Source organism: Cheilinus undulatus, linkage group 6 (assembly GCF_018320785.1).
Source record: "Cheilinus undulatus linkage group 6, ASM1832078v1, whole genome shotgun sequence".
NCBI lineage: Eukaryota > Metazoa > Chordata > Actinopteri > Labriformes > Labridae > Cheilinus > Cheilinus undulatus.
In genome coordinates, this window is record NC_054870.1 from 46,103,838 (window position 1) to 46,117,453 (window position 13,616).

The 13,616-nt window shown below is 39.5% G+C and overlaps 1 protein-coding gene across 5 annotated transcripts in view; it reads left to right on the forward strand.

The window, feature by feature from the left end:
- Window positions 1–13,616, forward strand: part of adgrb3 (adhesion G protein-coupled receptor B3) — a 253,558-nt gene that overhangs the window by 195,798 nt on the left and 44,144 nt on the right. For all 5 annotated transcript variants that reach the window (XM_041789905.1, XM_041789907.1, XM_041789906.1 and 2 more), the window contains 3 exons: window positions 7,918–8,044; window positions 11,204–11,307; window positions 11,412–11,514. In XM_041789905.1, the coding sequence (XP_041645839.1) occupies window positions 7,918–8,044; window positions 11,204–11,307; window positions 11,412–11,514 (334 nt within the window). The remainder of the gene's footprint in view (window positions 1–7,917; window positions 8,045–11,203; window positions 11,308–11,411; window positions 11,515–13,616) is intronic.

The following is a 13,616-nucleotide window of genomic DNA, read 5'->3' on the forward strand; positions in this document are numbered from 1 at the left end:
GCACCAGCTTGTTTAGCTGGACAATTATGAGGTCACAGAGCCTCTCTGTTTGCCTCTAAGTGCCCTGCTTGGACATCTGGATAAGTTATGGGTTCAGTAATAAGATCTCTATGTCTGGAGGAACTCAATCTGTCAAAGCTCAGCGAGGAACACAAACCTAATTGGAGTTTTGAGCAACTGTCGATCTTTCTTTTCCTGCAAGACACCAGGGTTTAAATGCTAAATTTGTCCAAAACTTTTTCATGGTACTCGTCCTTCACTTATCTTGCTTTATGTCATAGAAGTATGTGTCGTTCACATGTTTCCCTCCAGAAAGTTTGAACACATATTTATCAATACATCACAGCACGGATGAAGAGTGGTCAACAAAGGGTGTGTGATGGATGTCACGTCATCTGTGTCCCTGTGGTTAACATCAACACTGACACTGTCTTCAGGGGACGTTTTATATTCTGAGGCCACCCAGCCCCCGATAAGGTCAGACAACACATCAAACGTGGCGTACATAAATCCCCAGTCACGGATGTTCTCCTGTCAGCCTCCCTCACTGGCATGAAAGAGAAGCAAACATCTAGCAAGTCAAAAGTTAGGAACAGATCATGGTGAGGATTGATCACTCCACCAAGGGAGTGCTGGATTTACTGCAAAAGTTTTCAAGCAGTACAGGCATGCTATGATCTCATGGCATCACAGGAAAGTATACATTATAGAGTGGATTTGCTGCCGAATTTGACAAGTATAACAGCATGGTACCCGAAAAGTGATCTCAAGTGGGCAGACTGTCTATCCTGCAGGAATTAGCTCAAACAGTGAAAAGTCTAGCAGGGATATCACAGCAAATGTTCAAAACTGTTGTTTTCCATCATGTATGATTGTACCCAGAACAACCTCCCCAGTAGTCACAGCTTTGGAGGATTTATTAAACTTCTCATTGGGTGCTTTCTGCAAGTCACAAAGAAGTTCCCCAAAAAGACTTTATAAACCCTTTAAAGTGCTTTAGGCTCCTGTCTGCTGCACGTTTGTCACTTATTTGAGTTGAGTTCATGAACTCATGTAGAGCTTTTAAGCTGCTTGAAACCAACATCCACAGAATTCTTTAGACTATGTAACTTAATGGTGCAAAATGTGGAATTTTCAAGCTGGAATGTTTTGATTAACAAAAAAATGACTAAAGCTTTAATAAATCTATATTTGTTGATGTTGTTTAGTAATTGCATTACCTCAGATATTTCCATCAGTTTCAAAGCTACGCTTGAAACAGAAAGTTGTAAATATTCAACGTTTTTGTTGAAACTCAAAGTTTTATTTGAGTAATCCTGGATGGGTTAATCAAACTGAAAACATTAGAGGCATCGGATTTTGTAAAACTTTTAAGTAACTGTAAAAATGGTATTTGTTTAGTAGCAGATACTGAGCTATTTTAACTTACCTCAACTCAGTTTGACTCCTACATTTGTGCATGTTTAGGTTTAACAACACTGTGGAAATGTTCCTACACTAAAATATTCAGCTTGAATCCAATTCAAAACAACGTCTTCAAGTTCTTCATCCACTCTAATCTTCCCTCGTTTCTGTCACATACTTTAAAACATTTATGCCTTGAGATGCGCATCGAAATCTGGTACCAACACTTCCGATACCTACTTGACCAAATTACAACCCAGATAATGGTCCTTCATTTCTATACTCTCTCACCACAATGTGACCCCCTGCCACCACATATGAAAGGCAAAAAACAGGTTAAGGAATTTGTGTGATTATTATTTAAGTTTGGTTGCGCCAAACTTCTTCCATTTGAGAATTATGGAGGCCACTGTGCTCCTTGGAACCTTCAGTGCAGCAGAACTTTTTTGTTGCCTTCCTCAGATCTGTGCCTTGCAACAATCCTGTCTCTGAGCTCTGCAGGCGTTTCCTGGTTTTTGCTCTGATATGCTTTGTCACCTGTGAGGCCTTCTATAGAGAGGTATGTGCCGTTCCAAATCATGTCCAGTCAATTTAATTTACCACAGGTAGACTCAATCAAGTTGTAGAAACATGTCAGCAAAGATTGGGATAAATGGGAGAAATCTGAGCTAATTCTTAAGTGTTTTTGGTCTGAATACTTATATCAATGTGTTATTCCTGTTTTTGATTTTTAATGAATTTGCAAAAGTATCTAAAACTCTGTTTTCACATGTTGTTATGAGGTTCTGAGTGTAGATTAATGAGAATAATCAGGCAACTCAGTGATTCAGTTCCGAGCTGCACAACATGGAGTACCCCACTGTTCTCTGCTGATCCATGTGATTGGCCATATCATCAAAATATTGAAAGCCTTTAGACCAAACAAGCTTGTTTTTGTCACAAGTTTCCTAGTAAATGATCCTTCTATTTTAACTTCGATATACATGTGGGTCACTATAGCTCAGCGGTAGAGTTTGTCATCGCTTATCTGGTCATTTGAGGGTTTGAACCCTTCTCACTGCTGCGTCAGTGGTGTGAAAATGTTTCTAATTGAGATGAGACTACTAGATAAATCTTTTTACAAGATTATTGGCACTGTACAAAGCAGCCTCTGCCATTATTGTGAGAATTGATGAATGTGAAGTGATGTAAAAGGCGCTTTGTGTAGTCAGAAGATTATGAAAGCTCAAGTCTGTTCTCTGTATGCTTGATGAGACTCCCAACTTCGATATTGTACGAATTCAAGTCAGAATGGGGTGTTAATTTTCTCCTTTAGGTGCCTTATATCTACCAACTAAGGTTACAAGCAGACATGGTGATTTCTGGCTTTACATTATGCACTCATTTAACCTCTCACCCTTCAAATAGACAGTTTCTGACTGCATTTGTAATACCACGCTGCCTATTGGGCCTTATGAGTTTTGCACTTACTCGGTGTGATTCAATAGCCTTGTGAAGAACTCTTCAGGAGACATTTTAATGTAAATGTTGGTGTCTGAATGGTCCATTATGAAGAAAAACCTTGAAAATGTGAAATCAGTGGAATGGCGCATCAGTGAGAACCTTCAAGACATAATTCATGCTCTGGTTTTGATAGACTGTCTTACCTTGGCTTTATCTTTCACCTTAACTGACAGGGCTGTTTTCCCACATCAGTTTTTTAATTGCATATAGACAGTTTAGGACTACCACTTCTTATTTAGCATCTTAATTACAAATTGGTACAAGCGTTTGGCTGTGTTGAAGTCTGAGCCAGCCTGTGAGCCATGTCGATACAGACAGAGAAACCTGGGAGTCTGAATCTATTGGAAGACGATGTGGGTTTAATTCATTTACAGAAGACATTTTGATAAGACCAGACTAGAATGTGAAGCTGTGTCTGGAGGGACAGTAAGACTCCATGGTCAGTGAGTTCACCGCACTAAATTGTTGTTTGCTTGCAGAGCTGATTAAATACAGTTACTTGTAGTTATTTATTCTTTCATTTTACATTCCTGTGGGGACACTGACGTGCTTCAGAGCTTCCCTTTTGCCTCATGTGATCCACACAAGCCCCATGGGGAGAGCTTTCTGTTTCTATGCCCCCCAAGTTTGGAGCTCACTGCCTCTGAACATCAAAATGGAAACCCCCCTGGATGTTTAAAAGGCCTTTGATATGGTGTTTTTTATAGCCTTGGCTAGTATTTTACCAGTGGTTTATCTCTAAGTTTTTGGGCTGCATGTTTTTATGTTTGAAAGGTGCTAGACAAATAGAACAACATCCAGATAACTCATACCAATCATTGACAGACCTGAGTTTAACATTGGGCTAGACCAGAATGCTAATCTTCCAGTATGTTTTGCATGCAGGCAGGATAAATATAAAATAATATAACACAGTCCAGAACAGCCAGCTAAAGATTTTCATCGTCCTTCATGTTTGTTTTTCTTCTGAAGTCAAGTTTGATCCTGCAAGTTTCCTTGAGATGTTGTGTTTGTTTAATCTTCACTGTGAGACAGCAACCAGCTGGTGTATGGTCCCACAGTCCTGGATGAGTCATCAGAGGCGTGGTTCCCAACCTTTTTTCCATTGAGCCCCCCCTTCAGAGATCTAAGAGCTGCGGCCCCCCAGGACCCACACAAAAAAGTGACATATTGCTGTCAAAAATGCACATAAATTTGAATTATTTTCATCATTTAAAGCTGAACACAATGGCCCAAACCACAAGTGTTATTAGCAAAAATCCTTGGTATGAACCATTCATATGGGTTTTGTCATGATTTTAAGTAGTTTGGGTAAATCTAATTTTAACATCCACAGAGCAGACAGGCCATCATGCCCCCCCCTGAAATCTCAGGTTCCCAGTTTGGGACTCAAGACTCTAGAGCAGTGGTTCTCAGCTGGTAGATCGGGATCTACATTAGATCTAAAGCTACATTTTCTTCATCCACTGCAGTTTTCCCTTGTGTCTTTCAATACTTTAATCTTGAACATACATACCGCTCAAGTAAGGCAGACTATATTTAAGAGCGTGACAATTACTGAAAGATGTTCACTGAACCAGGAAGTCCTCCTTCCATCATGTTCAGTACCATCCATTACTCCCCATGTTGTGGTTACTCCCCACAGGCGGGACTTATCTAGCTGTGTCAGCAACTTCACTCATGGTGCAAAACTATCTAATGCCCAAAGGCATTCTGGTGGAACATTTCAGATTAAGGGATGATTGTCAAATAATTTGAGTACAATTACAAAAATAATCAAATTGATTAAGTACTGTTCACTTAACACTGAAAATGTGTTCCCTACAATGGAGCTACCAAACTGCTTTAGATTTTTTTATGAAGCAAAACTCATTTTGTTAAACATCCTACAACTGTTCAGTCCTGCTGCTTCAAACTTGAAGATCCTCGCTATGTTGAAACTGGTCTACACAAGTGACTAACTGAGTCAGTAACTTCATTCATGGTGCAAAGTGTCTAGTGCACAAGGGCATTCTGAGAAACAGATTACAGGATGATTGTCAAATAATTAGAATACATTACACAGAATGATTAAAGTGTTTGAGTTCTGTTTGCTTAAAACTTCAAATGTGTTCTATCAACTCAGAAAATAGAGTTGAAACAGCTTTTTTAGCTCACGTTTTTAAACAACCTTCAACAGTAGGGTATTACAGTGCATTAGTATGGCGGTAGGAAGTATGGGGCTCTTTTCTCATTTGTATGAAAGTGTGGTGCACTTGTTTTGCCATGATGACATTTTTTTAACCAGTTAGCTGCTTGCTAACTTGTTAGCCTGATTAACAAAAAGAAGGTCCATGTAATTAGCTAGACAGGGGGATATTGCTATCTACTCTCATGCTGCTGTCCACATATCACTTCTCCTTTGCATATATACTAGGACAAAGGTAGTAGTCCAGTTTAATTGCCTAATCCAGCTATAATAATATTTTTAGTATTTTTAGTATAGTATTTTTACCAGCTAACTGGCTGCCAGTTCAAATGGTATCTTTGCTGAATATCTCATATTTCCATGTTTTGGTTATTTTGAATGGACGAGTAGGTAGTCAGGATGTCTTGTATTTATAGATGCATCTGCATTTGACTCTTTTGCTGTCTTTCCATGCTCTTAATCAGAGGTGCCGAACTCAATCACACCAGGGGCCGGATTCTGGATTCAGGTCTAACCTGAGGGCCTAACAGGGTCACCTTTTTGACCACAAACTGTCAACCTCATTTCACCAGTGATTAAATATGAAAAAAAAAATTAGCACTGATGATAAATGATTTTGGCATTTAGAAAGTTAAAAAAAAATAGGTTTAAAGGCTCACAATCTAAAAAATAGAAATGTATTAGATGAAAAATTAGAAAACATAAACATGAAATTGACAAATAATGTTTTTTTAAGGCAAATATGTTCAAAAGAAAAACAAAATCATGAGGTTAAAAGGCCAAAACGTGAAATCAAATTTGTAATCATGAAATTAAAATCAAAATATGATTCCAATTTTAAAATGTGTCTTAAAGGTCAAACTTTGAGATTATGAAGTCAAGGTTTGGAGTTGAAAATATGAGGTAAAATTCAAAATAATTGGCGTAAAAGGTCAAAATATGACTTAAAATTAATAAGAGACAGCAGTGAAAACTAAGCGTTTCAGACAGAGGTTAAAATAAGGGTTTTTCAGGACGCCAGTGTGCGAAACATGAGGAGTTTTTTGAGCTGTAAACCATGTGAAGCTACCACGTGGGTATCAGAGAGATGGTGTGAAGCCTTGAAAAAAGGCATAATACCCCCGCTTTAAGTAAACAGTTTTTTAAGTAATATTTTCTTAAATTTTTTTATCACAAACAACTTCCGGGTTAACAGTGTCCTTGAGGATATCTGCAGACCTTATACTGATGGGCCACTTATAACAGAAACTTGAGATCACCCTGCGGGCCAGATTTTACTGTTCCACAGGCCAGATTTGGCCCCCGGGCCTTGAGTTTGACACCCCTGCTCTTAATGTTGTAAATGTTCTGTTTTTAATTCTGTAAGCCATCTGAACTGCTCTGTGCATGAACTGTGCTCTATAAATAAACTTGCATAGCCCTGCCTTCAGCTTTATCAGAATCTGAAAGTATGTAAAAAGACTCCATTAATGTGCTTTACTGTAGGACAGGAGCTGCTGGCTTTTGTTTGAGGGATTTTATTGTTGCATTAGGACTGATCTACTGGTTGGAAATTTGCAATGTCCTCCCTCAGCCCCTTCCAGGAATAATAAATATTGCTGCCATATTGATCTTATGACAAAGCAGGATTGCTTCACACAGCAGACACCACTTGGCACACAAATCAACAGCTAGTATGCTTTCAAGCTCGGTGCTTTGCATCTTGTTCTGTATGAAATGAGTTGTTTGCAGCTTGGTGGCAGAAAACTGCAAGGTGTCTTGCAGGACAACAGGTGTTTGCTTGAGCGTCTGTGACAGGAATGTTAATGTCAGCTTATGTGATGCGGCAAAAGCTGACGCGGGAAGAGGCTCTGTGTTTGTTTGTGCCGCTTCAGTTTACACGGGGGAAACTTAATTAATGAGGGAGAATTTTTCTTGGTGTAGATTGAAAATGAGTGGGGGCGAATGATAAATGGAAGAGAAGCGCTCTTTTCATTTCACCTGCTCGTGGTGTGAAGTGGCGGGGACTGGCTGCAACCATTCGCGCTGCTTCCGCGGGGTGGAATTAGTTCTGCAGTGGGTTTATTTAGCAAAGCACTTCACGCCGAGGAGCGGGAACTTTCGTATAGAATGATTTTCAGGAATCATCCAAAAAGACCATTTATTCAGGTCAGATTATTACACTCGCAAGCGAACAAACAAATCCTACGACAGCGTGCGTTTATTTTCGCCTTGTATCAGCCCCCCCCACCCCACGCCAGCACAGAGGAACAGAGTATCAATCTGATGCTGTCCACCGTTTCCAGGGTGAAAATCCCCCTAAGGAAGCATTCAAAAGCTGCTAATTAAAACAGCTGAAGGGGGAAGAATCAAGCGATAAAGGGGGAAAGACAAGAAAAGAGGGGCTTTGTGTGGAAAATAGTCGGAAAAGAGGAATAGAAAATCTCACAGGAAGACATGCAGGTAAATATAACCACTCTTTTCTGTCAGCATTATGAAAGAACAGTGGTGTTTTGAGAGGAGTTGTTGCTTTTTATCTGCGTATAGCGAATCAATCAGCACTGGTCTGCTTGGACAGCTCCGTGCGTCCTCCCCCTCCTCCGCGTCTCTGCCTCTCTATCTGCTCCAGCTGAAATGCTGCTTGTAGCCACACTGGAGCCGTGTCGATGTCTCTCTTCGCCTTTTTTTTTACGTAACAACGGCTCTATACGGCTCTCTCGATTCAAATAAATAATTAAATGGAAAGCCGAAGCGATGTCGATAAGTCCTGAAGTCGTGCCTCCGCTGGAATCAAACCTCTAATTGCCTCTGCCTCCTTCTTCTTCCTCTTCTTCTTCTTGCAGGAACGATTCTTGGGGAGCCTGGTCCGCAAAAGGATGTAAAACGGTGCTCACAGATGCATCCCATACAAAATGCTTATGTGATCGCGTATCTACCTTCGCCATTTTGGCTCAGCAACCAAGAGAAATAGTAAGTAGGCTATTGATTTGTTATTCAGTGTGGGTTTTATAGGCCAATGTAAAGGCTAACCGTGTGCATGTGCGTGCATTATGTGTAAGCATGTGTGTGCCGGAGCGGATGTAAATTGAATCTTTGGTGTGCTAATCCTGTTAATTCAGCGGTAAAGGGAGATTCCTAGTTTGCTCATAGATTTAGATAACTCTGTGCGCGCGTGCACGCCGGGGAGGGTGTGTGCATGCTGATGCTTGTGTGTGTCTGCTCCTCATCAGTCAAATGCACATTTGGAGAGAAAGGAAGGGGGGGAAAGTAGTCCGATTTTCCATAAAACAGCAGAAGACAAGCGAGAAATGCTGCATGCAGATTTTTAGAAATGTTCAGAGCCAGTGTGTTTCTGAAAAGCATGTCCAAGATATGTTTGATTAGCATTGAGAGCATAGTCTGCTTACACCACTGCCCCAGCAACAGCACACAGTAGGAGTAGAAAAAGCATGAAGAAATCTCCCTATTTATGAGGCCTGAAGCCTTCAGCACATCAGCCATACACATGCATGTTTTCCTACCTATTTACAGTGTTTCTAACCTATAAATTCACATAAATGTTAGGTCTGTCCAAGTATGTCAGTGCACATTAATGTATGTCTAATGGTAGCTGCAAAGTGCAGGCCTGTGATTAGGGCTGGGCAATATGGGCCAGAAATCATATCATGATACATTTTAGCTGCTCGCTGATTCATTATACTGTAAAGACATAACAAAAACAAGCTCATGGGCTGAATGCCTAATGTCATGCAGAAACTTTTATTCACATTCAGCTGCACATCAACATGTACATGAACCATGACATGAAAACAAACCATACATTTGGGGGAAAGGTATTGGATATAAATGCTCCTTAATCAAATAAGGCCAACAAACACCTTCCCTGTTCTCAGTGTGCTCCTGATTCTATTTTGCATCTATTATTTTATTTTATTCTTATCTGATGTTGTTGATTTTCCACCCTAGTGGGTGGGAGCGATGGTTAAATAACTGGAGAAGATTAGGCCTGACTTCCTCATTGTACAGTCGATACAGATACACAATATCCTCATGTTCTAAAATGTACTTAAAAGCATTTAAATGCATCCTTATTTCTGCTTCTTTTGTGGAGTATGAAGAATATTATGCAAATAAAGCCATGTCCATAGTAATGTATTAACTGAAGTAAATGCCTGTGTCCACAGCTGCTGCTGTTGCATGCCGTTCTTGCACTGGCAGTAGCCCCAACCTCAGTTTAACAGCAGCATTTAAAAGTTGACTTCAGCAGTATCCATAGCATCTTTTTTAAATAGCTCCTTGTGATTCATATTTCCTCTTTTAAAGATAAATATCCTCTAGAAAATGTCAAAATTAGGGATGCAGAAATGTGTTGGTTTAACATCGGTGTCATCCAGTATCAACCCTTTTAATAAACACTGGCCAAATAATGTGGGCATGATCTGATGTCAATAGCTGTTTTTTGTTATCAAGTTAAAGCTGGCATTTAGCATGTCTAACAGCTGATTTAGCAAAGAGATTTATTACCTGGCAAAAGATGTGACCCGTAGTGCAAATTCTGATCTGTTTTCGTGGTCAGAAACCAAAACAAGTAAGGAAAAAATACATCTGCACTGGTATCAGCCATCAACTCAATTGTCATTTTAAATAGCAGAGTATTGCCTCCTGATTTTCCAACTGGTGCATCTCTGAAAAGAATCTTTTCCTGACATAAGCAGAAGCTCCAGACCTGGAAGCTTTACCCTTGAAAAGATGACTTGGATCACTTTCTCTTCTGCTATTATCACAAGTCCCACTTGTTCTTGGTTTTGATTGGCCATTGAGGGAGAAGTGACACTGACGAGCAGGGTGCTGTTCCAGAAGTTGAACTGCGAGAGCCTGCTGATTTAAAAAGAAAAGTCAGAAGCTGAGGGTATTTCTGCTCTTAGGGGTCTGAGCACTGAACACTGGACTTCATGAGCTTTGTACTGAAAAATGAGCATTGTCAGTGCAAAACTGTCATCCTTAATAACAAAGGCAATAATGAAAAAAAAAAACTAGCTTAGCGGATAAAATGCTTTTGAAAGGTGTGCTTTAATAAGAAACTGGTGTTTTCAAGTGATTAAACAGGCATTCTGCACTATTAAGAGGTAGATATTCACAAAGATAAGTAGATTTGGGTTTTAAAATACAATAAAGCAGCTTCTAAACCCATAATATTTCAGTGAAGATGTACTTTTTCGACCCTATGGACAGGGGGATTATAAGGAATAACATCAAAGAAACCAAATCACTTGTTTTTTCATTAAAATTTGAAAAGCCCTGATTTATTCTGGCATGTTGTTTGAGTAGAACATGATAAGGAACGACATGTTTCTGTACCCAGCTTTCTTCAGGAAGTACTAACCTTGTCTTGCCTTGCCTTGGTTTCTTTTATGATATTTTTTTCAGATTTGTTCATGCCCTCAACCAAAAGCACTGTACCAACACTACTAGTTTCAAAAAGCTGTCCAGTACAATGTTTTTCCGAGTGCAAGAGGTGTTAAGACAACAGAACGGTTAAATAAGATAAGAATAATAAAATGATAATACCCCATTCAGGCTAAACATTATGATATATTATCATGTGGCCAGTGAGGATATCATTTTCGTATTCTTAATGCAAACGATTGTTTTACTGAACATAAGCATTTCTTTTTTGAAAATAGAACAATATATCTTAAAATCAATATATTGCCCAGACCCAATGAAAGCACATACATGAAGCAAGTATGTCTAAAGGTAGCTCCAAATTGTGCAGGCCTGATTGTTGAGCTCGCAATATTTCCCATTGCTAAAACAACAACTGTCATCAGAATCAAACAAAAGCAGCCTTTCAAAGCACTTACATTCAGCCTTGATTCTTTTATAACACCATTTCCAGCACAGATAGGTGGAAAGTTTTGGTCATGTACAGTATATAAACAACCTTCAAGCCCACGCATGCACTCCAAGCCTCACAGTACATTAAGAAAACCCACGGCGGACTGTTGAGGATCGGCGGTGGTTGTTTTGATTGGTTCCATCTCTGGGCAACCATAAAGATTTACTGTCCTGTGTGAACCACGTCCAGCCTCCCACTGACTGCTCCGTCTTGCTCCGTCTCCTCCACAGACCATGGAGTACTCAGGGGTCCCATCTGTGACATTGATAGTTGGCTGTGGTCTGTCCTGCCTCGCCTTGATCACGTTGGCAGTGATCTATGCTGTGCTATGGAGGTAAATGCAACACTTACAGAACAAAAGATGCAACCACAATACAAAACCATTCCCCCTAAGTTGAAATACACTTACTATGCTTTTATCGTTCTTTCTTCCTTCAGATATATTCGCTCTGAACGATCTATCATCCTGCTCAACTTCTGCTTATCCATAATCTGCTCCAACATATTGATCCTGGTCGGACAAACGCAGACCCACAATGTGGTAAGTGTCATTTAAGGATTTATTTGGTTGCTTAGAAAAAAATAGAGGTCCATTGGATGTTTTATCCATCAAAGATGTTAGCTCGAGATGCTGCTGCAATTCAAAGTGGCAATTTACTGTGGCCTCGTCTCATCTGAACAGGGTTCAGCGCTTTTTTATTTTTGTGTTTGCAAGTGCTCCTTTAAAATCTTTGGGCTTTTTAGTGCAGTTCATGTTAATGTGCTTTGACACATTGATGCAACAGTTTATTATGAGGTTCTTTTTCATGGTATAAAAGAGTATCAAGCAGCAGGAGCTCCAAAATAATCACCATTTCCAATCGTACAAAAAAAGCCACTCAAAGTAAGAGATGTGATACACAGTTCCCATGATAGTGCTCAACAGCTTGTTGATTCAGGATAGTTAAGTGACTCCTTTTAGACAGGGTGTTAATGAAAGACTTCATGTTGCATTAAGTGATATTTTAAGTAGCCAATAGGGTTGCCTGTTACTTTGTTGGTCCAGTGCATTATGGAGGAGGTACATAAATCAAGCATATCTTGGCAAAAAGTAGATGAAAGTCAGAGGGTTCAGGATGAGTCACCAACACTTTTATTATGTAAAGACAATGGCTGAAAAACTCTCAAATAGCCTTAAAGTTGCCAGAAAGATGTGCATTGTTGGTACAGATAGAAGCATAATGTTGACTGTTCGATAGTACATATTTTGCTATTTTGCGATATGGGAAGAATTAGTAGTAACAGCTTTGATTTATAGAAAACAGAACAATGCAATGTAAGCATTAGCTGCTAGGATTATAATGAAATCAAGATAACTATTATTGATAATTATAGCTGTTAAAGTAGAGCTGCTCTTTGATCCAAATTAATTGTTCTAGTAATGGTAATACAAGTTAGGATGATGTTGGTAGATGAAGCAGTTGTAGATGGGCGCATCCACAGCAGCCTTAGGCATCCATGATAGGAACAGCCATGTAAACTTATCATTATAAAACTAGCATAAAAAAATAATGGTCGTGAAGAGAAATGCGCATAAATATTATAAAAGTGATTTTAGCACTTCTTAAATTCACTTTAACATTTGAATTAATTTTATTCATGATGATGATGATGATGATGATAGGTGTAAGGCTGATAAGTTACTAGTTACTAGAACATGTAAATTCACAGCAGGTGGTATGCAGTAATATGATATGAAAGCATACAGAGATAAAGAGAGAGAGGAGAGAGAGAAGCTCAGTGTGCCATGACCCCCAGCAGACAGTCTAAGCCTAGAGAAGCATAGCTAAGGGCTGGTCCAGACCTGAGCCAGCCCTAACTATGATCTTTGACAACGAGGAGTATTTTGAGCCTGCTCTTAAATGCGTGCTTGATGATGCAGTGCTTGATTTAAAAAATGACAGCAATTATTTTCATTTCCTAAAGTAAGTGATTCAATTCAAGGACATAAATTGCTGTTTTGATACTATGGTGACAAAAAGACAAGTCCTTTGCTCCCTAGTTTGAGAAATATACTGTTTTTAATAACTGAAAGTTGCACAAGTGCATTTGAAGCTTTTGGTTTGCCAACACCCTACTTTTGATTAGCATATACTGTGTATTTGTGTGGTTTATGCAGTATGATGCATCAAAACGACTTGTGAGCTGTTTGTATTTGTCAACCGGTGGATTTGAATGTACCACAGTTGCTCCGTCTTTTGCTTTCAGTAGCTATATGAGTTTGGATACTAAACTTACAAAACCAGTGTATTTGCCAGATTCCATGTGTGTCATCAGATGGATCCATCTTACAGAGCTTCAGTCTGAAATGTTCAAGCCTGGTCTGGTCAGACCAATCAACTTCATTTAAGGAGAAAGAGGCGGTAGCTGCAGATGTGGTGTAGTTGTACTGCAAGTTTGTAAACAATGGTGGCAGGTTGTATGCAGCTACAGTGGCAGTTTTATCAGAATTGGACATTTCTTTATTGAATGAAAAGAACAAATAAGATGTTTTTGCTCTTCTCAAGGAGTTTGGCCAGAGTTTGATTTACCAACTGGCTCTACTGATAGTGAACAATGATAGATCCTACTCTAGTTTACACCCCTGGGGTAGTGCACGCCTTA